Below are 24,290 nucleotides of genomic sequence, written 5' to 3' on the forward strand. Positions count from 1 at the left end.
AAAATCGGGACCGGACATTTTGTTGAGATAAATTAGAAGGGTTCGGATTAGGAAGGCTCCACTGTACCATTAAAAACATTTGAAAATCAATGGGATAATAATTAGGGATGGCAACAAATACAAAAATCAATACTCGAGTACTCGGTCATTTTTCCAATCGAGTACTCGGTTACTAGGATGATTTCCTGTGATCTTTAAGGTTTACACATGCTTCTTTCGATTTCCAGTTAAACTCATAGAATTTGTAATTATAAATAGGGCTGCACGGGAGACAAATTAATTAAAATTAATTCAACAACATTATATTTTACAAAGTTTTAATTAATACAATATGAAGTTTAAAACATGTATAACGTTCATATATCTTCTCGTCTTGAAATGATATAAACTGATCGGCGGTAACAGAAGTTTAAAAGGGGTCTAAATACTAGTTACCTTTATTCTTACATTCATAATAGCAATTGGCCCTTTGTTGTTTTCAAAACAGTTACTTCCGCTACACAATTAAAGGTAATTGAATATCATAAGAGATGGATGACATAAGCGACACAGGTGCGGGTGTCAAACTGTTGATTGCCTCGTTAAATTAATGATATCATTTTCGCAATTCTGCAAGGATGTTTTGATTGCATTGAACAGGTATTTATGAAGATAAATGCACATCTCCGAATTTCTGAACTAATTGGACACAACAATCTTTCTAAATCGTTAAACATATTAATTATATTTTTTTTTCCCGAGTAATCGAATATCAATTTCGTTAACCGATATTCGGACGTTCCATCGAGTACTCGATTAACCGGTTACTTGTTGCCGTCCCTAATTATAATTCTTAATATTATCCCTGTATATTTTTGGTCCCAGGACAACTTGTCCATGGGCAAGTGGCAAAATTTCACAACCCTACTTAGTTTTAATATAAATATCTTCTTCATTCCACTTAAGTGACTTGATGCACGGACCGCCAACATTACAAGGGCTTTTTGGCAGAAGAGGAAGATAAATAGATAGACAAACAGACAGAAAGACTGACAGATAGACTCTACTGTAAGAGAAAAAGGACATGGTCTTGTGTCTAACACAGGAACAAGTTTATATACTGCAAATAAGTAGAAAAACAAGAAAGATGGATAAATAGTGCACCAGTTAATCATAACCTTCATTCTAACATTCCCAGCCGACTTTGACTTTTTAGATTTTTAAAGCAGGCCCTATTACAGATCCTGCCTTGCACAGCAATTAGTCCTGCTAATGCTTTTCATATATGTAACTAATGTTATATGCCAAAACTATCTCTTTAACAACGATGTGGAGACTTATAAAACTGGCCCGGCCCCTCTTTATCCTGGTTGCACAGTCCTAAAGATGGGCATTACAATGTGACTGGTGCATTTACACAGAGACACTGATAGAACCTATGTCTGATGATATTAGACATTCAAAAAGTCCAACCTTCGAAAGATCAAATCATGATTAAAGTTTAACATAATTACTATGGACTGGAATAAGCTGTCATAATGCCAGGAATGCTGGCCGCTTGAGTTCAAATACCATCACGGTCAGAGGACTTTACACTTGTGCATTGCTTAGTGTTTCAATAAGCTTATAGCTTTAAACACAATCAAACTTAAATATATAAATAATAACTTTTAACTAATATCTTGTGTAAATAATTATAAAAAATAAATTGACAAAATCATTTAACATCTAAGGAAACAAAAAATAGATATCTCATCACAAAATGTATGTCTGTTAAATGACTACTATCCATGACCTGAAATACATCTAAGTTTGAAGATGTGATGCCATATCTAAAGGGCAGCAGATCCTAGAGTTCTTTTTTTTTGTGTGCAAAGTAATTGATTTAACATTGTTTATCAAATGTTTTGGTTGAGTTAACATGTTCAAGGCTATATGCAGACAATAGATCGGTCACCTGTGTGTTTATGGGGTAGTTCACCAGGTTACAGTACATGGAAATGACCAATTAGTCGTGACTGTTCTTGTCTATCGAGAATCTAAAAATAGATATGATGAAATTAAAACGGAAGTTATCAATAAAAATAATAAAAACTACTGCTTTTTGTATACATGTGCTTGTGATATTTTTCTATGTTTTAACCTGCTTAACAATGTCTATGCACATGTGCAGAAAACTCTTTGTGACCTTGGATAGAATATGGAAAAAGTGCGGGAATATTTTATTACATGTGATGAAGAAATTAGAAAAGGTCTTAAAGCAGGTTAAGGTACAAATGTACATAAACATTTTGAAACTTTTACCTTACAAAGAATGGTTTAAAAAAATAATTTTAGTTGCATATATTAAATTTTCCAAAATAAGATGTATTTTCTCAAATGATTTTGTTGAAACATGGAAAATAGTTCTTTTGCTTGAGTTTTTTTGTTGTTTTTTTTTTGGAATAAAATATGGTGCATATTATTTATTACATTGCAATAAAACAAATTGAAGGTATTGTTTTAATTTGTTATTTTAAAAAGTAAGTAGCATTAAGAATCTTTTTCTTTTTATCTTTTAAGCAGTAATTTTGCTTATCAAAACACCTGATTCTGTTTATCGGATTACCTGCATGAATGACATTATGTTGCTTGGTTGGATATATATCCATGAATTGTCAATTTTAGTGGATGATAAATTTAAATTTTGAATTTATTTGACTGGTATTTTGAATTGCCAAAAAAGATCATGCATAAATTTATTATTTCTTAAAGAAAATATGATCAAAATTTTTAATATAAACCGAGATATTTTTAATGTCACAAATTGGCATAGTAACTGTAAAAGGCAAAATACTGTAGATGTGCATGTTTGGAAATTATTTGGACCGATGTATATTAGATGTATATTTGTATTTCAAATAGAAAGATTTGAACTCATGTATACATGTATATTTTGTATTACAAAAAATAAAGGTGTTTTAGCTGAGTTAGCAGTCAGATACATATTAAGCGATGATGAAATATTGTTACATGTACAGCATACTAACTACCTGAACAGGCATGCGTAGGAGTGGTTTAAACCTATGCGCAAACCCTCGTGCGTGCAAAACCCTTTAGTCATAATGCCCAGCACTGATTTGTTTGGAAGATCAATGCCTTATATTGCGAGACCAGCTGATTGGTATCCGACAGTCCTGCGCTATAACCGCGCTAGAGTGCGTGATTCTAGTGATAAATAGGCTGGAGAGTGATTTGTCATAAATCTAACTCAACTATAGCGAAGTATATAAGAATCGTGCATAAAGCAGAAATCAGCATTGGATCCTGATTCTTATGAGAGCTGGCCCCAACCAGAATGACACATAGGCTGTGTTCTTAGGATCTCGATGAGATTGACTTGGCGAGTTAACCCTCCATTTTGAGTTGTTAATGTTCATGACACGGAGCTGTCTAAAATGAATTTTTAAATATGATGACACATATATATCTTGTCAAGAACTTATGTAGAGACCAGATTAGGATGCCAATTAGTTATTCCCAAGTCTCTAAGTGTTATGATTTGTTCTTTACATCGTATAACTAAATAGTACAAGCACAGTTGATATTCTATCATTATGCAACTGTTTCTAAGATAGCCATTCAAGGCTGATTGATAATGTAAGGCTATATTAAATGTAATCATAAAATAGAAAAAAGAGTTATTTAACAGCTTTCTGAAAACAAAATTAAGGAAGAGCTCAAATTCGACATACCTTAACATTATTGATCAATTTGTCTCATAAATACATACATGGTGTTTTGTTTTGGTTAACTTCCTCATGAGTTCTTTCAGACGATATAGTATATCGAATAACAACATGTGAACCACATTCTGCATCTATATAAATGTTATAGTTTCTTTAATATTACTTATGAATAAAAGCACCTAATGCGGCCTAGTCATATTACACCCTCACGGCTAGAATACAACTGTCCAATAATTTAATTATATACTCTGATTTGTGATAAAAACTTGTATAATAGTTGAGGGTACATTAAAAATTTATGAGGTTATATTATTGTATATACTTATTAAAATTCCAATGTACGGGTATATAACAAAGATTACCTTTAAATATGTCATACAAAGAAACACAATTAACAAGTGATTTTAGTCATACATAATTTCTTGAATATGCCAGTGGCAATTCCTTAGAATATACCTATATGGGAAAGATAAATGAAGACGATTAATTTATATAGAATAATTCCTTAGAATTATATTACTGAGGAAAATAAATCAGAAGATAAATTGCGAGAATATAATCCATTAAATTCCAATATCCTAACTTCCCAAGACGAGTGAGATTCTTGTAGAAATTAAATAAAAACACCTTTATTATTGAAAATTTAATAAGAGATCTTTAATCAAAGCTATACATATAACATGACTAATAACCACACTTTTTGGGAAAGATAAATTAAGACCAAAAGAGATGAAAGATAAACTAGATATCGAATATAAGAGGTCGTAATATTATAATATTGAAACTTAAAATAGGGATTGTTTTATTAATTTTCATACTCCTAGATTTTATATATTGAGTAAATATTATTAAGGATTACACAATGGCTGTCTCAACTGCATTTATTTATTATATAACTGTTATTGTTTGAGTCTATATAGAACAATACTAATATTTTGGATGTTATTCAGTGAAACATTCTATAAAAAAATTAACTATAACAATAAATCAAAAGACTTATTGGTACTTATTATTAGTAATATTATAGAGAGGTTTTTACTCTCGAAAAGATATGAAACATTAATAGTCCACCTTTTAATGTATTTTATATTTCTTCTGTTATATGTCACTTTTATTAATTTTTATATTCCATGCGCATACATAAGATTTATGGGCTTGAGAGGTATAATCTGTAAGTATAATTAAATATCTTCCATGGAGGAAAATACCTGTGTTGCAGTATCCCTGTAGTTTCCGTTACTAATTAGTAACAAGTAATGTTATTTACACTTACGGATGATATTTTCACTGTTATAATACCAATTTTTTTAACTTTATAGAATTATAGAGAAGCTTATTGTGGAAGCCATCAACAGATCCTATTTACTGATTGTCAATTTAGTTTTTATTTTACACGCATCCCAAAATACAAAATATATAATTACCTTGTTACCGGTTTTATTATAATGCACAAATATGTAATCTGGTATTCCTTTTTACCCCTGTTTTCTGAAAAGTTCTAAAAACATCAGTGGTTTGTGAAACTATTGACTTCACGATCGAATAAGTTTTTGACTGGGTTGCCTCACGTGTCTCCCGAGCGTCCAATGGGGAAATTCTTGAAACGTCCATCCGATCTTGGATTATACAACCAGATGTTGACGTTTCCCTGGTTAATGGTAGCAGAATGTCTTAAGTCACATGGTACACAAAGTTTGCTAAAAGTAAACTTCCAGTGGGCCTATGGGAAATAAATTATTATAAAAAAATGAAGGGGTATGAAGAGAATTACTCCGGAATTACAAATAATGGGGTTTTTTTCCAGCTAATCCCAATAGAGTACAAATTGAGACAAACTTTGAGACTCACACACCAGTGTCATTTGCTCTTCGACGTGTAAAATAAGTCAAAACACAAAGGTATTTGGAGTGATAGTTTAAATGCTCATTTTTATCAGGACGTGAAAGTTGCACAAAATTGGAAAGCTAATAATGGCGCATAATTAAGTTATTTGTATTGTATAACCATTAACATGACTTGGCTCAGATCTAGAGATATGAGAGGAGAGGTGTGGAGAGTGTGTCCTCAGAGAGATTCCTTATTACATAAAACTGTGAGCACATAATTTTAAAGAGAAGCTCAGTCGTTTGAGAAATCTTTTATCATGTATATTGGTATACGTCACTGGGAAGGTATACATTTGTCATGATAGTCTCAGCCTGTACTAGGAGTGAATCAGTGATAATATTCACATAGTTTTTAATTTTGATAAAAAGGTAAGCAAAATACTATTGGAGCAGAAATTTGGGTTGAATATTTAAAACTTTCTCCAAAAACATATAATAACTACTAAACACTCATTGGTAATAAATTGTATTACCAATTCACCAAAAACAGACGAAGACATTAAGGCAATGTTGAAAAGTGGAGTTACCACTGTCTTACTATTAATGGACCAACTGTACTTGATCTTATTATTATTCTTGAAAATGTGTAAACACTGGACACACTAGCCAAAGTAGAGAGAGTGTGAAGTTTTAGTTCTTATTTCTAATAAATAAAAGTTGAGAGATAAGATGACTATAATATAAACATAATAAGGGATTGTGTTTAATGTTGTGACATGTTCTCTTGGTTCACAATATAAATTATATTATTTAGGCATTTAGCTATGTACGAAATGCATAGGCGAAATCACAATCATTAGAAAAGTGTTCTCAGAGTCTGATCTGTGCGAGGAGTGCAACGAAAGTTATCAAGTAGTCGTGCGTACCTCACCATTCTGTAATGATCGAGAGGTAAGCGTAGTTTACTAGAGTAAGCGTGTGCACAATATAAGTTATATATGCTTTTCATTAGTCACTTTATTTTTGTTGAAAATATTTGATTTTTATGTGTACCACTATTTTGTAGAAATTTGGATAACGATATTATACGGAGAATTCTAAATCTATATTAAGCACCACTACATATTTTAGCTCACCTGTCACAAAGTGACAGGGTGAGCTTTTGTGAATCGCTTTTCGTCCGGCGTCCATCCGTCCGTCTGTCATCCGTCGTCGTCGTCCGTGTCCGTAAACTTTTGCTTTAAATGACATCTCCTCATAAAACCACTGAGCCAATTTTCATCCAAACTTCACAGGAATGTTCCTTTGGTGGTCACCTTTAAAAATTGTTCAAAGAATTTAATTCCATGCAGAACTCTGGTTGCCATGGCAAACCGAAAAGAAAAATCTTTAAATATTTCTTTTAAACAACCCTAAGAGCTAGAGCTTAGATATTTGGCATGAAACATCTTCTAATGAGTGTCTACCAAGTTTGTTCAAATAAAAGCCCTGGGGTCAAAATTGGCCCCGCCCCAGGGGGTCATTGATTTTCCCTATATGCATATAGTAAAAACTTAAAAAATCATCTTTTAAAGAACCGTAAGAGCTAAGGCTTAGATATTTGGCATGAAACATCTTCTACTGAATGTCTACCAAGTTTGTTCAAATAAAAGCCCGGGGGTCAAAATTGGAACCGCCCCAGGGGGTCATTGATTTTCCCTATATGCATATAGTAAAAACTTAAAAAATCTTCTTTTAAACAACCCTAAGAGCTAGAGCTAAGATATTTAGCATGAAACATCTTTAATGAGTGTCTACCAAGTTTGTTCAAATAAAAGCCCTGGGGTCAAAATTGGCCCCGCCCCAGGGGGTCATTGATTTTCCCTATATGCATATAATAAAAACTTAAAAAATCTTCTTTTACAGAACTCAAAGAGCTAGAGCTAAGATATTTAGCATGAAACATGTTCTAATGGGTGTCTACCAAGTATGTTCAAATAAAAGCTCTGGGGTCAAAACTGGCCCCGCCCCGGGGGTCATTGATTTTCCTTATAATTTATGTGTATAGCAAAAACTTAAAAATTTTCTTTGAAAAAACCCAAATAGCTAGAGTTAAGATATTAAGCATGAAACATCTTTAAGTAAATATCTACAAAGTATACAGGTGAGTGACCTCAGGGCCATCATGGATGGCCCTCTTGTTTCTTTTTAGCTCACCTGTCACAAAGTGACAGGGTGAGCTTTTGTGATCGCTTTTTGTCCGTCGTCCGTCCGTCCGTCGTCCATCCGTCCGTAAACTTTTACTTTAAATGACTTCTCCTCATAAACCACTAAGCCAATTTCATCCAAACTTCACAGGATTGTTCCTTTGGTGGTCACCTTTAAAAATTGTTCAAAGAATTTAATTTCATGCAGAACTCTGGTTGCCATGGCAACCAAAAGAAAACACTTTAAATATCTTCTTTTAAAAACCCAAAGAGCTAGAGCTTAGATATTTGGCATGAAACATCTTCTAGTAAGTGTCTACCAAGTTTGTTCAAATAAAAGCCCTGGGGTCAAAATTGGCCCCGCCCCAAGGGGTCATTGATTTTCCCTATATACATATAGTAATAACTTTAAAAATCTTCTTTTAAAGAACCCATGGAGCTAGAGCTAAGATATTTAGCATGAAACATCATCTAGTAAGTGTCTACCAAGTTTGTTCAAATAAAAGCCCTGGGGTCAAAATTGGCCCCGCCCCAGGGGTCATTGATTTTCCCTATATGCATATAGTAAAAACTTAAAAAATCTTCTTTTAAAGAACCCAAAGAGCTAGAGCTAAGATATTTAGCATGAAACATGTTCTAATGGGTGTCTACAAAGTTTGTTCAAATAAAAGCCCTGGGGTCAAAATTGGCCCCGCCCCGGGGATCATTGATTTTCCCTATATGCATATAGTAAAAACTTAAAAAATCTTCTTTTAAAGAACCCATAGAGCTAGAGCTAAGATATTAAGCATGAAACATCTTCTAATAAGTGTCTACCAAGTTTGGTCAAATAAAAGCCCTGGGGTCAAAATTGGCCCCACCCCAGGGGGTCATTGATTTTCCCTATATGCATATAGTAAAAACTTAAAAAAATCTTCTTTTAAAGAACCCATAGAGCAAGAGCTAAGATATTTAGCATGAAACATCTTCTTATAAGTGTCTACCAAATTTGTTCAAATAAAAGCCCTGGGGTCAAAATTGGCCCCGCCCCAGGGGATCATTGATTTTACCTATATGCATATAGTAAAAACTTAAAAATCTTCTTTTAAAGAACCCAAAGACCTAGAGCAAAGATATTTAGCATGAAATATGTGCTAATGGGTGTCTACAAAGTTTGTTCAAATAAAAGCCCTGGGGTCAAAATTGGCCCCGCCCCGTGGGTCATTGATTTTCTTTATATGTGTATAGCAAAAACTTAAAAAATCTTCTTTGAAAAAACCCAAATAGCTAGAGTTTAGATATTAAGCATGAAACATCTGCTAGTGAGTGTCTACAAAGTTTGTTCAAATAAAAGCCCTGGGGTCAAAATGTTCAAATAAAAGTCCTGGGGTCAAAATTGGCCCCGCCCTTGGGGTCATTGATTTTCCTGAAATGTGTATGGCAAAAACTAAAAAATCTTCTTTGAAAAAAACACAAATAGCTAGAGTTTAGATATTAAGCATGAACCATCTTCTAGTAAGTGTCTACAAAGTTTGTTCAAATAACAGCCCTGGGGCTAAAACTGGCCCCGCCCCAGAGGTGTCATTGTTTTTAACTATATGTGTATAGTAAAAACTTATAAAAAAACCCAATGAGCTAGAGGTTAGATTGCAGGAAACATCTTTTTGTGGGTGACTACCAAGTTTGTTCAAATAAAAGCCCTTGGGTTAAAATTGGCCCTGCCAAAGGGGGGGGGGGGGGAGGTCATTGTTTTTCATTATATGTGTGTAGTAAAAACTTTACATCATGAAACATCTTCTAATGAGTGTCTTCCAAGTTTGTTCAAATAAAAGCCCTGGGGTTTAAACTGGCCCCGCTCCAGGGGCCTAAATACAGGTGAGTGACCTCAGGGCCCTCATGGCCCTCTTGTTTTTTTTAGTGTTATCCAGCTTTTTTTTTATATACTTAAGCAGCTTTTATAATTTTATTAAATACCTTTATGAAATTGTTCAAAATATATAAAATAAGTGGTCAATTGTCTTAAAAATCACTGAAATTTTTATGCTCATGCTTTTGCGTAAATTTTGTTTCAGTCTTCAGCTAAGGGATAAAATTCTAGCCATTTTGTAAATGTGTTTATTACTTATCTAGAAGGCTAAGAGCAAGTAGCTTAATTTACATTATTAGATTTTATCATAACAAATGATGATATTTTTTCAGGTACGACCTAAAGCAGCCCTTTTTGGCCTGCTTAAACAGATTGGTGCGACACACGAAGTTTTGACACGCAAAGAAGTAAGTGCTACAATGATAATATGAGACAATAATCCGAGCCCAAGTTAATTGACAATATTCTTTCGAGTTTAAAGGAATAGCATTACATGATCTGTTTGGGGTTTTAATTTATTTCTAATTGTTCTTTAAATAAAAGAAACATGAAACTTTTCTGGCGGAAACTTAGAAAAAATTTGTAGCTGATGCATATAATTCGGACAATTTGCTGTAATGATCAGTACTTGATTTTATGAACATGTTTGGTAACTTTTACAGAATATATTGAATCAGTACAGACAGATTGTTGATTTACATGAGTTATCATATGTACTAGACAATCTGGAGCCCATGTATAAAAGTGGGCATGAGGGTATCTGTTTGATTGATCTTATTTGATTTCTTAATGTACAGGTGTCAAGGGGCAGCTAAATTAATTGTCTATATTGCCCAGGTTGTCTCACAGCCTGTCGGACAAGTGGAAATTTTCAAGAGTTTACTATATAAATATTATACGGACAAGTTAAGAAATGCTTTAGATTAAAAATTTAAAACTGACAAATCAGATTTCGCCGGCCATGGATGTAAATGAGTGTGAAGTTAAATGAAGCAGTAGCAATCTAGATTTATATTCATATTTTGTGATCCTCTTTTACAGATCTTGGATTTCTTAAAAGTGTACATTGTATCAAAGCAAATGTTTGATGTATACAACCCCAACATCATTCACTGTAAAGGTGACTTGTTAGGAGAGGTGTTTGGTGTCTCACAATTCACCATTAGTGATGTACCGTAAGTTGACTTGTAGATCAATCATTTGATAATAAATATAAACATGTTTACAAATTTCTACATTACCCAGAGTAATGTTTAACTATCAACCACAGAGAATAGTCAAACATGCTTTTCTACTGACAGCTCATATATTGGTTTTTTTTTACTGGTTGACATATCTGAGAACAAGAAAGACTGTGCCACTGAAAAATAAATCATGAAAAAAACTGGTGTATTCAAGTATATGAGTAATAAATACCAAAGTATTCAGGTTTTAAATGCCTGTATAAAAACATCAGCAGGCAGGTAGTATTCAGGCAACAAAGTAACACACAAGAAACGGGGGCAGGTGATATATAGCAGCGAGCTTGTCTGTCTGTTGGTTCATTGGTTGGTTTTATGGTTTCTGGACTTGAAGTAGAGTTAGGAATGAGATATTGTAGTCAAACTTATCTTATAGAAAGTTTATTAAATAGCTGGCTTGGGATTGTTTTTGGAACGCTAGTGTCAAGGTTTACTGTTACTAAAAATAGAAAAAACTATTTGTGTTCTATAACTAGAATTAGCAATGAGATATTGTAATATAACATTTGAACATGTGAACATTTAAGAATATTATATTGATAATTGCTTTTTGCAAAATAAGATATATGTAATACTTAACATTATGAGCATTGTTGTTGACAGACAAAGCCCCCTTTTTCTTCAAAAATAATTAAAATGCCCTTACCTGAGGGCCCCTTGGCCCAGTCCTCTAATGGGTTATTTGGGTCTAGACCAAGTGTTTGTGATGAGAGAATTTAATGATCAATTGATACTTTTGTTAAAAATTGGTTCAACATCTCTTAAAGAAAAGTAAAAAAGCTGAGAAAAAACTTTCAGATATTAGTCGGATCACTTGACACTGTTGCTTTTCTTTAGTATCAAAACTGTTATCATATTGCACCTCTCTAATGTGATCTTTAAGATGGAGCATATGGCTGCAGGGTCTTCCTTCCTCCCTCCCTTGATATTAAAGTGAAAAATATTATTGATATTTTAGTGAAAATTTGCCTATTAATTTATAAAACATATTAAAAAGTTTACAAATATTTTATGATGGAAATAAAATTCTTACATGAGTGTGCATTTCTGAGATTTTATCACTCTCTTTGGTTGTATAAAGTTGTATTCAAACTGGCCAAGCGGAAAAGTTCTTTTAAGAATACAATTTAAGCAATATAACCAATCAGAATATCACACTTCTACAACAACATTCCTTATACAATATATCACTATTTACAGTAAGGTTAAAAAGTGTTTGTTACTATTTTCAGAAAGCTTCTTACAGCAAACTGTATAGAACTGCCAGATACTCATTTACAGAAAAGACGCCGTTTGGTGACTAAACCATCCTCAAGTGCTAATATACCTACCTCCATATCAACAACACATGGCCATGTGGTCCCTCAGACCTCATCTCCTCTGGTAACAAGTACGTCATTGATAAAACCATCACCACCGGTCAGAAACTTACATCTACCTCATACTAAAAGTAGAAAATCTTCCTCGTCCAGTTCTTGTGGTGATAAGACAGACACAACTGAAAATACCTCTGCTAAAAACACTGTTGTCAGTTCTAGTGATAAAACAAAAAACATGGACAGTGTAAATGAGGAAAATACTAAAAATGCTAGTAGTTTGAATGAAATTGTCAACAGAACTGAAATTGTTGCAGATGTAAGTGCTAATACTGATGATGAAAGCAAAAATTTGGTGAGTTCTGGTAGTGATGCTGGTATCAAAAGTACTGCATCTACTGCTGGCAAAAATGCCAGTAGTTTTGAAACCGGACAATCCTGCAGTCAAAGTGAGCAACCAGCAGAAGTGCAAGGTCATAGAAGGAAAAGAAAAAGTAAGTTTATGCTCTCTATTAGAATTCAGTTTTTTTTTTAGAATTTATATATCTCTTTGAGTTTGTAGATCTTAATAATAATGAAGAGAAACAAAACAATTTAATGCAAATAATAAAGCTTTTTATGCAAATTGCTTTGCTGTAAGATTATGTTAGATATATATTCATCAAAATTTGTTATAAAATACACAAACAAGAATTTATTTTAAAAAAAATTCAGAAGAAGTTAATGTATCAGAAATTCATGTCATTTGTGTTTTTTTTACATAAGCGTATAACTATTTTAAAATTCTTTTTAGAATATTTCTATTAATTGGATGTTTTCACTCGTTCAGGTTTCATTTCAGAGATGAAATTGTTTTCTCTATATTACAGATAATACGAGTCTTGGAGAATCGTCCGGGCGCAAACGTCACCAAACTGAGCCGGGTTCCATACCAACAGTTGGGGAGTCATCAAGAAGACGTGGAACATCGTTGAGTATCACGTATGGTGATGATTGCGATAAAGATGGTTATCCGTGGTATTTTCAGGTCAAACTCGGAGACGGGAGTGATAATGAACAGAGTGAAGTTCTCAGTGTCCAGGTACGTGAAACATTCTGTAATAATTGCAGTGTTTCTCTTTCATTTAAGTAGATAAAGTGCCATATCACCATAACATGTGCATGTTTGTTTATAAATCCAAGATAAAGAAACTATAAGGATTTCTTGTCTGAATTAAAGCTACTCTCCCACACAAAATGGTTCTAAAAAAACAATCAACATATTTGTTTACTGTTTATTAAATGTGCACTGAAGTAAAATTTGCAGTTTCCATGAGATGACTGTGACCTAACAGCTGTTATGTTTCACTTGCCACAGATTTATAAACACCCCTTTTATCACACCTAGTAGAACAGTTTGATACCGGTTGAATTTGCTATATAAATGGCTGGTTTAAACCGGATTTCCAAGATATAGACATAATTTTCTATGATATATTGTGCAGATATCGATTGCAAGAAAAGAAAACTTACTAAACACGCACTTGTTCTTTCTGCAGCCAACTGATTTTCTCGCAACCAGTTAACGGGTTTGTTTATAACTTAAGTCAATATTTACAAATTAAAACATTGCAATGATTTAAAATTACAACTGGATAAACATTGCAAATATTTTACTTAGAGGTTTTTTCGTCAGACAAGACATGTATGAAACTCTTGTTCCATATAAATATACAAGCCTGTAGTGAAATTTTATCATTTGATGATGTCTTATTTCAAAAACGCCAAAACTACATATGTGGGATAGTAACATTAACGGTGGCTTTATGTGTGTTTTTAGAGCAAAGAAACAGTTATAGTGCAAGACTCGACTGATGACCTATGGTTCCTTGAAGAAGATTCAGACACTGTGTTCAGTATTGAGTATGATGTGGAGTCAGATAATGCCTCGCCCACTGAGTCAGACCTCAGTTCTATCCAATCTGGGGAGGTAATTATAAATGAGCCGCGTCACGGCAAAACCAACATAGTGCGTTTGCGACCAGCATGGATCCAGACCAGCCTGCGCATCCACGCAGTCTGATCAGGATCCATGCTGTTCGCCTACAAACCCTGTTACAAGTAGAGAAACTGAAAGCAAACAGCATGGATCCTGATCAGACTGCGCGGATGCGCAGGCTGGTCTGGATCCATGTTGGTCGCAAACGCACTATGTTGGTTTTGTCATGACGCGACTCAAATGATGTCTTACTGTAAATGAATTTTATGTATTGATACAGGAAAAAATCTGTGACTGTATTTTTAACTTTGTAATAAAATTTGTATAATAAATTAATGCTTCATATGTTGAAATTAATTAAAATGACAAAAGTGTTTTCAAAATGAAAGTTGTTACAGATTCAGGTTCTCAACTTAGTGATCCTTTGCTTAAACCTACTCAGTCCCTGTTTTCACTAAGATTAAATTAGTTAATATTAACTTTAATATTAATTTGATAAAATTGGACTTTAAATAGCATGTTTTTGAAATTTTAGAATAAATGCAATATTATTTTACTAGATATGGGTATTTTACAGTTGATACCAGATATTGATCTTGATCTTAAAATTGATCCTTATTTTGATTTGATTTTTTTTATGCCCCCGGGCATATAGTGATTGAACCGTCCGTCCGTCTGTGCTGTTCGCCTGTCTGTACGAGGTTAACCTAGAACGGCAAGTTGGATTTTTCTTAAGTTCTACCTGTACCAATGGCTTCTAAGTTTACACACTTACTAATCAATACAAAGTACATGATCTTGGCAAGTTACATAACTCTGGCTTTCATATTTACCTAGTTATTGCCCTTTTCAGCACTTAGAAAAAAACATAACTGTGTCATCCATATTTCCCAGTTATTTCCCTTTTTTCACTTTGAAAATAGGGCCTTGTCTGGTTAACCTATTTCGGCAAGTTGGATTTATCTTAAATTTCTCCTGATTGCTTAATTTCTTTAATGATATCTTTCATATTTAGTAGGTGGATACCTTTGATGGTCCTCTAATTTTTTGTAGAGTAAGCGGTCTCTAGGGTCAAGGTCAAGGTCACTGGTTTAAAAAATAAATAAAAACATTTTTGCTCATACAGCCTTTATATTTTAGTAATACAAACATGCCAAGGGAGGTCCTCCTTCTTTGGGTGTAGTAAGGGGTCATTTGGGTCAAGGTCAATGTTACCAATGTGGAGGTCACCAATGTTAAAAATAGATTTTTACATTTTTACAGGTGTATTGACCTTATTCTATTGACAGATGTTATTTATAATTAATAGAAACATAAACTTTGATGGAGTTAGTGGTCAGTTGGGTCAAGGTCACCAGTGCTAAAAATAGATTTTTACACATTTGCTCATACAGCCTTTATAAAGTGACAGATATATTTTATATTTGGTAGGAAGATTACTTGCATGGTCATCATTTTGATTGGGGTAGGGATCAGTGGGTCAAGGTCACTTGTGCTAAAAATAGATTTTTACACTTTTGCCCATACAGCTTTTATTTATTGACAGATGTATTTCATATTTGGTAGGAAGATAACTTGCATGGTATTCTTCCTTTGGATGGAGTAAGGGGTCAGTTGGGTCAAGGTCACCAGTGCTAAAAATAGATTTTTACACTTTTGCCCATACAGCCTTTATTTATTGACAGATGTATTTCATATTTTGTAGGAAGATAACTTGCATGGTATTCTTCTTTTGGATAGAGTTAGGGGTCAGTTTGGTTAAGGTCACCAGTGCTAAAAATAGATTTTTACACTTTTGCTCATACAGCCTTTATTTATTGACAGATGTATTTCATATTTGGTAGGAAGATAACTTACATGGTATTCTTCTTTTGGATAGAGTTAGGGGTCAGTTTGGTTAAGGTCACCAGTGCTAAAAATAGATTTTTACACTTTTGCCCATACAGCCTTTATTTAATGACAGATGTATTTCATATTTGGTAGGAAGATAACTTGCATGAAGTTGAATATTTTTCATCTTCGTCAGAGCAATGACTTGGCAACTTATATTTTTCACAATTACAAAATGCTATGACTTTGTCAAGCTATATAACTTGTGTTTACATTTTTTTGGCAATTTTTCTGTCCATAACTGAGTGAATGGGTAACATTTTTTGAAATATTGCTACTGACAAGAATCTGAGCCGAGGGCATTTGTGTTTAACAAACACGTTCTTGTTTTGGATTTGTTTTGTTATATGTCATTTTTATAAAAAAATTAGGGTTGTGTCTTTTGCAAATAGCATCTTTTTACATTTTGTTTATGTCCCATTTAATTTTAACAAAATACAATTATTTTTAGTTTGGTAAAGCAATGTAAATAATATTAGGATCATTTAATCCAGATGCGGATCATTTCTAAGTGAACACAGGGCCACGTCTTGACCATGTTCTTGTTTAAAAAGTTTTTTTTTCTTTCCCAAAAAAAGCTGATTTAATCCTATGACCTTGATGATAACTATATTATATTTGCAGAGTTTCCTAGTTGTTTGTAAAGAGAGTGATGTGGAATTCTTTGCTGATTGTAGTGATTCTGACAGTAATGATGGGGATAAAGAACTGACAGAGGCCGTAAGTAGCCTTTTTATTAGCTCACCTTGCACAAAGTGCAGGTGAGCTTTTAGTATGGCCAACCAAATGGCGTCCGTCGTCAGTCGTCCGTCCACATTTTATATATTCTAAGGACATCTTCTATGATACCGCAAGGCCAATGTTAATGAAACTTGGCAGGAATACTCTTTGTATGAAGCCCTATCAAGATTGTTCAAAGAATTCCATTTCATGCAGAACTCTGGTTGCCATGGCAACCGAAAGAAAAATCTTTAAATATCTTCTTTTAAAGAACCCAAAGAGCTAGAGCTTAGATATTTGGCATGAAACATCTTCTAATGAGTGTCTACCAAGTTTGTTCAAATAAAAGCCCTAGGGTTAAAATTGGCCCCGCCCCAGGGGGTCATTGATTTTCCCTATATGCATATAGTAAAAACTTAAAAAATCTTCTTTTAAAGAACCCAAAGAGCTAGAGCTAAGATATTTGGCATGAAACATCTTCTAGTGAGTGTCTACCAAGTTTGTTCAAATAAGAGCCCTGGGGTCAAAATTGGCCCCGGCCCGGGGGGTCATTGATTTTCCCTATATCAGTATATGCATATAGTAAAAACTTAAAAAATCTTCTTTTAAAGAACTGTAAAAGCTAGAGCTTTAGATATTTGGCATGAAACATCTTCTAATGAGTGTCTACCAAGTTTGTTCAAATAAAAGCCCTGGGTCAAAATTGGCCCCGCCCCAGGGGTCATTGATTTTCCCTATATGCATATAGTAAAAACTTAAAAAATCTTCTTTTAAAGAACCCAAAGAGCTAGAGCTAAGATATTTGACATGAAATATCTTCTAGTGAGTGTCTACCAAGTTTGTTCAAATAAAAGCCCTGGGGTCAAAATTGGCCCCGCCCCGGGGGGTCATTGATTTTCCCTATATGCATATAGTAAAAACTTAAAAAATCTTCTTTTAAAGAACCGTAAGAGCTAGAGCTTAGATATTTGGCATGAAACATCTTCTAGTGAATGTCTACCAAGTTTGTTCAAATAAAAGCCCTGGGGTCAAAATTGGCCCCGTCCCAGGGGGTCATAGATTTTCCCTATATGCATATAGTAAAAACTTAAAAAATCTTCTTTTAAAGAACCGTAAGAGCTAGAGCTAAGATATTTATCATGAAACATCTTCTAATGAGTGTCTACCAAGTTTGTTCAAATAAAAGCCCTGGGGTCAAAATTGGCCCCGCCCCAGGGGGTCATTGATTCTCCTATATGCATATAGTAAAAACTTAAAAAATCTTCTTTTAAAGAACTCAAAGAGCTAGAGCTAAGATATTTAGCATGAAACATGTTCTAATGGGTGTCTACCAAGTATGTTCAAATAAAAGCCCTGGGGTCAAAACTGGCCCCACCCTGGGGGTCATTGATTTTCCTTATATGTGTATAGCAAAAACTTAAAAATCTTCTTTGAAAAAACCCAAATAGCTTGAGTTTAGATATTATACATGAAACATCTTTAAGTAAATATCTACAAAGTTTGTTCAAATAAAAGCCCGGGGGTCAAAACTGGCCCTGCCCCAGGGTTGTCATTGTTTTTAACTATATGTGTATAGTAAAAACTTAAAAAATCTTCTTTTAAACAACCCAATGAGCTAGAACTTAAATGTTTAGCATGAAACATCTTCTTATGGGTGTCTACCAAGTCTGTTCAAATAAAAGCCCTTGGGTAAAAATTGGCCCGGGGGGGGGGGGGGGGGGCTATATACAGGTGAGCGACCTCAGGGCCATCATGGCCCTCTTGTTTGAAAGTGGCATGCCTCCAGATGAGTTTGAAAATTAATCTGCAAAAACAAATCAAACTTTAAAGCAACATGCCTCTAGATGTGTTAAAAACAAAAATCTGCAAAAAAGCAAACTTAAAAAAGGAATGTGTATATAGTATGAGAATTGGTAAAAGGTAATTTCTGTGGCTTGTAAATGCCTTAGGCTAGGTAAAATCACACCTGACAAGAATTTCTTATCTAAGTTTTCATAAAAATTAACATATAATTTGGAAATGTGCTGCTTTCTTAATCCTTTTGAAAATGTATTGCCTATTGTGTGGTGGACTATTATATTTCCTTTATATTAGACTGAATTCCTTACCAATATAAGATTAAATACATCTTAGTTATACAGAATAAAGTACATCTTATATGGCCACAGAATAAAACTCCAATACAGAAAATATTTTAACATTTTATTATCGTTTCTTTAAATCATTTATTTCCAAATTTATTTATTACAAGACTTATCTAGTAACAACTCACATGATTTTAATACAGTATTTATGTCTTTCGTATCAATCCTTTCTGGCTAAACTTTTATCATAAAAATACAACCTTGTAATTTGTGTTTCTATTCCCGTCATAAGCCTAAAAAAAAATACATAAAAAAGCAAAATTTTCGTGATAAGGAGTTTACATATAAAGAGCTTTACCTGCCATATTTAAATTGTAAATAACATGAAAATCAGGAATCTCATGGCAAGGAGCAAAAATAAAATAAAATATATTCCCGCTAAAATAGTTTATTACTTAATAATGTCATGATATTCACTAACTATGATGACATTTGAATAAATGCATACAATTAACAAATTTATTAAAGCAATTTTTATTAGCTCACCAGAACCGAAGGTTCAGGGTGAGCTATTAGTATCAAAGGGGGATGCTCCAGCGTCCGTTGTGATGCATCAACAATCGTCTTTTTCTCTGAAACTGCTGGGCAGATTTACTTCAAATTTGGTCTGTAGCATCCTTGTGACAGTCACAATTGAATTTACTCATGTCATTTCATTTGGCCCCTTTTAGGGGTCAACAGAGCTAAAAGTAGAAAAACCTTTAAACATCTTCTTCTACAGAACTAATTGATAGATGACCACCAAACTTTGTCTGTAGCGTTCTTGGGTAGTCTTTTATCAAGTTTGATCATATTAAAGGGATTGGCCCCTCCGGTGAGCGACTCTTTTGTATTTATTTATAATTTCCATGTTTGCAAATATTATGTATCTTAAGGAGCCAAATTTGTCACCTGACATGAAGCAGGTTTATATACATGTATATGTATGATATATATATGTATAATATATATATACATTCCTGATGTCAATTACAGTGCCAGCATATTTATGAAATTCAGAAGGTCGTTTTAGATAAGTAAAATTACTTTCCTTCTATTTCAGGACAATTGGGTTTGTATAGAATGTAACCAGTCTAATCCTCCTGTACAGAGGTATTGTGGGAGATGTTGGAAACTGCGAACAGACTGGTTAGGCTCTCAAGCTAGAGCAGATGAAAGACCTGAGGATGATAAATCTACACTCTCACAAGAAACTCAAAGAAAAGACAAGAATGTTAGTAATCAAAGTAGGGAAATATCTGACAATGATTGTAAAACTGTAGATGATATGTTAATCAAAGATCTTGCTGAACAGAGGTATTCTTTTTCAAACATTCAATTACAGCAGAAAGATAACAAAAGTACAGTTGATACAGAAAGAACAAATCCAAATGTGTCAAAAGCCCCTAGTGTAGCATTAGAGGATCCGTGCATAATTTGTTTGACTCGGCCAAAAACCGCAAGTCTTATTCACGGAACATCCGGTCATCAGGTCTGCTGCTTTTCCTGTGGGAAGAGATTGAAGAGGCGTGGGAAGCTATGCCCTGTGTGCCGCAGACCAATACAGAAAGTGATTCGAAATTATATTCTGTAAATAAATCCAGCATTGTTAACCCTACGTGTTCAAGCTATTTTCCTCATAGGTTTTATATTTCACTGCCAAATTTTCATTGCTATTTTCACTTACAGTTCATTGCATTTTTGCACTCAATTTTAATGTCATGGTCACAGAGGAAAAATCTTGACTTTGTTGAAGTCAAACTTGTATTGTTTTTGTTGAAGTTTACTGTTAAGAGGATATTTTGTATTACATATATTTTGTGTTATTTATGCATACATGTTGAATAGGGAAAAATCCACTCATAATTGATGACAAATGACAGATTCCATAAAAACACACTGCCAGATTGTTGACAAATTTTTGAAGGATTGAACAGGTCTGTGTTTGGAAGATATTTTGCATTACTGTAATTTATACATGAATATCTGCTTTTACATGAATACGAATATGTTTATGTCTGACGGATAGGGGCTTAAATAATAAATATTCTTTAACCTATTATTTATATATTTATGCTATATATGTGTCTTATTTATCACATACCAGTATTCTTTCTTTATTTAAAAGCAGCTTGTTTTTGGAAAAGTAGGAGCTTTTTTTCTTGTTTATTAAATGGCAATCATTTGCTTTAGATTATGCTTTGTGGGGAATCAGTCTATCTTTTAGATATATTTTGAAAAATTAGAAAATAAGATTAATTTTCATGGTACATTTCAATAATAAGAAATAACAAGAATACAAACATGAATTATTATATGTCAAGGATTATAATTTGTCACATTAGTGCAGTAATGGGTTAAAGATCCTTCTAAATTTAAAAGGAGTTAAACAGTTATTGCACTAAGGTGATGTATTCTTTATTTAAGATATAAATTAATTACAGCTCTAAGTATATTATAGTGTTTAAACAACTTGAATTTTTGGATAACTTTTGAAAATGTGATTGTTTTAAGCCTAGTTGACAATACATTATTCTGTATAACTACATTAAGATGTCCTTCATACAAGAAATTTTTTTTTTGTAACATTACAATTAGTCACTGTTGAAAGGTGTAATTGTATTATTATAATAAATGGCAGTTTTTCATCATGTCAAAATATTACTCATTTGTATTGTAGTGCTAAAAGCAGGCGTTTTTCATTTTGTTTTATTATTTTTAGCTCACCTGTCACAAAGTGACAGGGTGAGCTTTTGTGATCGCTTTTCGTCCGGCGTCCGTCCGTCCGTCCGTCGTCCGTCCGTAAACTTTTGCTTTAAATGACATCTCCTCATAAACCACTGAGCCAATTTCATCCAAACTTCACAGGAATGTTCCTTTGGTGGTCACCTTTAAAAATTGTTCAAAGAATTTAATTCCATACAGAACTCTGGTTGCCATGGCAACCGAAAGAAAAATCTTTAAATATCTTCTTTTAAACAACCCTAAGAGCTAGAGCTTAGATATTTGGCATGAAACATCTTCTAATGAGTGTCTACCAAGTTTGTTCAAATAAAAGCCCTGGGGTCAAAATTGGCCCCCGCCCAGGGGTCATAGATTTTCCCTATATGCATATAGTAAAAACTTAAAAAAATCTTCTTTTAAAGAACCCAAAGAGCTAGAGCTAAGATATTTGGCATGAAACATCTTCTAGTGAGTGTCTACCAAGTTTGTTCAAATAAAAGCCCTGGGGTCAAAATTGGCTCCGCCCCGGGGGGTCATTGATTTTCCCTATATGCATATAGTAAAAACTTAAAAATCTTTCTTTAAAGAACTGTAAGAGCTAGAGCTTAGATATTTGGCATGAAACATCTTCTAGTGAATGTCTACCAAGTTTGTTCAAATAAAAACCCTGGGTCAAAATTGGCCCCGCCCCAGGGGGTCATTGATTTTCCCTATATGCATATAGTAAAAACTTAAAAAATCTTCTTTTAAAGAACCCAAAGAGCTAGAGCTAAGATATTTGGCATGAAACATCTTCTAGTGAGTGTCTACCAAGTTTGTTCAAATAAAAGCCCTTGGGTCAAAATTGGCCCCGCCCAGGGGGGTCATTGATTTTCCCTATATGCATATAGTAAAAACTTAAAAAATCTTCTTTTAAAGAACTGTAAGAGCTAGAGCTTAGATATTTGGCATGAAACATCTTCTAGTGAATGTCTACCAAGTTTGTTCAAATAAAAACCCTGGGGTCAAAATTGGCCCCGCCCCAGGGGGTCATTGATTTTCCCTATATGCATATAGTAAAAACTTAAAAAATCTTCTTTTAAAGAACCCAAAGAGCTAGAGCTAAGATATTTAGCATGAAACATGTTCTAATGAGTGCCTACCAAGTTGGTTCAAATAAAAGCCCTGGGGTCAAAATTGGCCCCGCCCCGGGGGTCATTGATTTTCCCTATATGCATATAGTAAAAACTTAAAAAATCTTCTTTTAAAGAACTGTAAGAGCTAGAGCTTAGATATTTGGCATGAAACATCTTCTAGTGAATGTCTACCAAGTTTGTTCAAATAAAAACCCTGGGTCAAAATTGGCCCCGCCCCAGGGGGTCATTGATTTTCCCTATATGCATATAGTAAAAACTTAAAAAATCTTCTTTTAAAGAACCTTAAAGCTAGAGCTTAGATATTTGGCATGAAACATCTTCTAGTGAATGTCTATCAAGTTTGTTGAAATAAAAGCCCTTGGATGAAAATTGGCCCGCCCAGGGGGTCATTGATTTTTCCCTATATGCATATAGTAAAAACTTAAAAAATCTTCTTTTAAAGAACCAAAGAGCTAGAGCTAAGATATTTAGCATGAAACATGTTCTAATGGTGTCTACCAAGTATGTTCAAATAAAAGCCCTGGGTCAAAACTGGCCCGCCCCAGGGGTCTCATTGATTTTCCTTATATGTGTATAGCAAAACTTAAAATCTTCTTTGAAAAAACCCAAATAGCTAGAGTTTAGATATTAAGCATAAAACATCTTTAAGTAAATATCTACAAAGTTTGTTCAAATAAAAGCCCGGGGTCAAAACTGGCCCTGCCCAGGGGTGTCATTGTTTTTAACTATATGTGTATAGTAAAAACTTAAAAAATCTTCTTTTAAAAAACCCAATGAGCTAGAACTTAGATGTTTAGCATGAAACATCTTCTTATGGGTATCTACCAAGTTTGTTGAAATAAACAAATAAAAGCCCTTGGGTAAAAATTGGCCCGGGGGGGGGGCCTATATACAGGTGAGCGACCTCAGGGCCATCATGGCCCTCTTGTTACCACATGTGTTCAGAGGTTACTGAAAGGCTGAAGGGATTCAGTTATATTTTTTAGTTTGATTTGATGTCACTTTTTGCTTGACAATTTCAGAGATCTATTTAGAAATACTTTAAATTGCACAGTAAAACTCCCATCACTAATGAACATGTTTATGATGTTTTGTATTATTATGTATAAGTGCATTAGAAATGTTGCATTGAGTAGAAAATACCAGCTATGAATCATAAATGTCTTAATGGAACTCCACTGAGGTCCAAAACCTAAAAAAATAAAATTTGAATTTCTTACTTAGATTAGCTTTGGCATTTAATGCAGAAATCTATGCAAAATATATAATGAAAAAATATACTCAGAAATTAATTTCAAATTGTATTTTTGTGCATTTTATGTTGCAACTCTACAATTTTGGGTCGTTTTTGGCATTTAGAATAAAAAACATTCTGGAGAAGTGGAGGGAGGAAATCACCTTAAATTTCACACACAAGTTATTTGTCTAGACCTACATCAAATGGAACATTAATCCTGAAAAATTATTTCCAATCTTGTAATGTCAAAAAAAACAACCTTAGTGGAGTCCCTTTAAGTACTGATTTTCAGTTGATTTAATCTTCTTGCCACCTGGAACATTCATTTAATTACACTGTATAACCAACCTGTATTTTATC

At 33.6% G+C, this 24,290-nt stretch overlaps 1 protein-coding gene across 1 annotated transcript; it reads left to right on the forward strand.

Moving 5' to 3' along the window:
* The first annotated feature begins 9,879 nt into the window (after positions 1-9,879).
* LOC132747597 (E3 ubiquitin-protein ligase Mdm2-like) lies at positions 9,880-22,905 on the forward strand. The gene is made up of 7 exons (XM_060737018.1): positions 9,880-9,972; positions 10,607-10,740; positions 12,039-12,616; positions 12,992-13,203; positions 13,942-14,091; positions 16,615-16,710; positions 19,897-22,905. Exons 1-7 carry the CDS (start codon positions 9,880-9,882, stop codon positions 20,425-20,427), a joined length of 1,794 nt encoding a protein of 597 aa, XP_060593001.1. The 3' UTR covers positions 20,428-22,905.
* Positions 22,906-24,290: the final 1,385 nt, after the last annotated feature.

The sequence above is a fragment of the Ruditapes philippinarum genome, unplaced genomic scaffold, assembly GCF_026571515.1.
Source record: "Ruditapes philippinarum isolate M1 unplaced genomic scaffold, ASM2657151v2 ctg3076_1_1_1_1, whole genome shotgun sequence".
Classification (NCBI taxonomy): domain Eukaryota; kingdom Metazoa; phylum Mollusca; class Bivalvia; order Venerida; family Veneridae; genus Ruditapes; species Ruditapes philippinarum.

Coding starts and splice junctions, on each gene's coding strand:
- LOC132747597 (XM_060737018.1), top strand. CDS start 9,880: ATGATGATATTTTTTCAGGTACGACCTAAAGCAGCCCTTTTTGGCCTG. Junction 10,741..12,038: donor TTCACCATTAGTGATGTACC/GTAAGTTGACTT, acceptor TACTATTTTCAG/AAAGCTTCTTACAGCAAACT. Junction 16,711..19,896: donor ATAAAGAACTGACAGAGGCC/GTAAGTAGCCTT, acceptor CTTCTATTTCAG/GACAATTGGGTTTGTATAGA.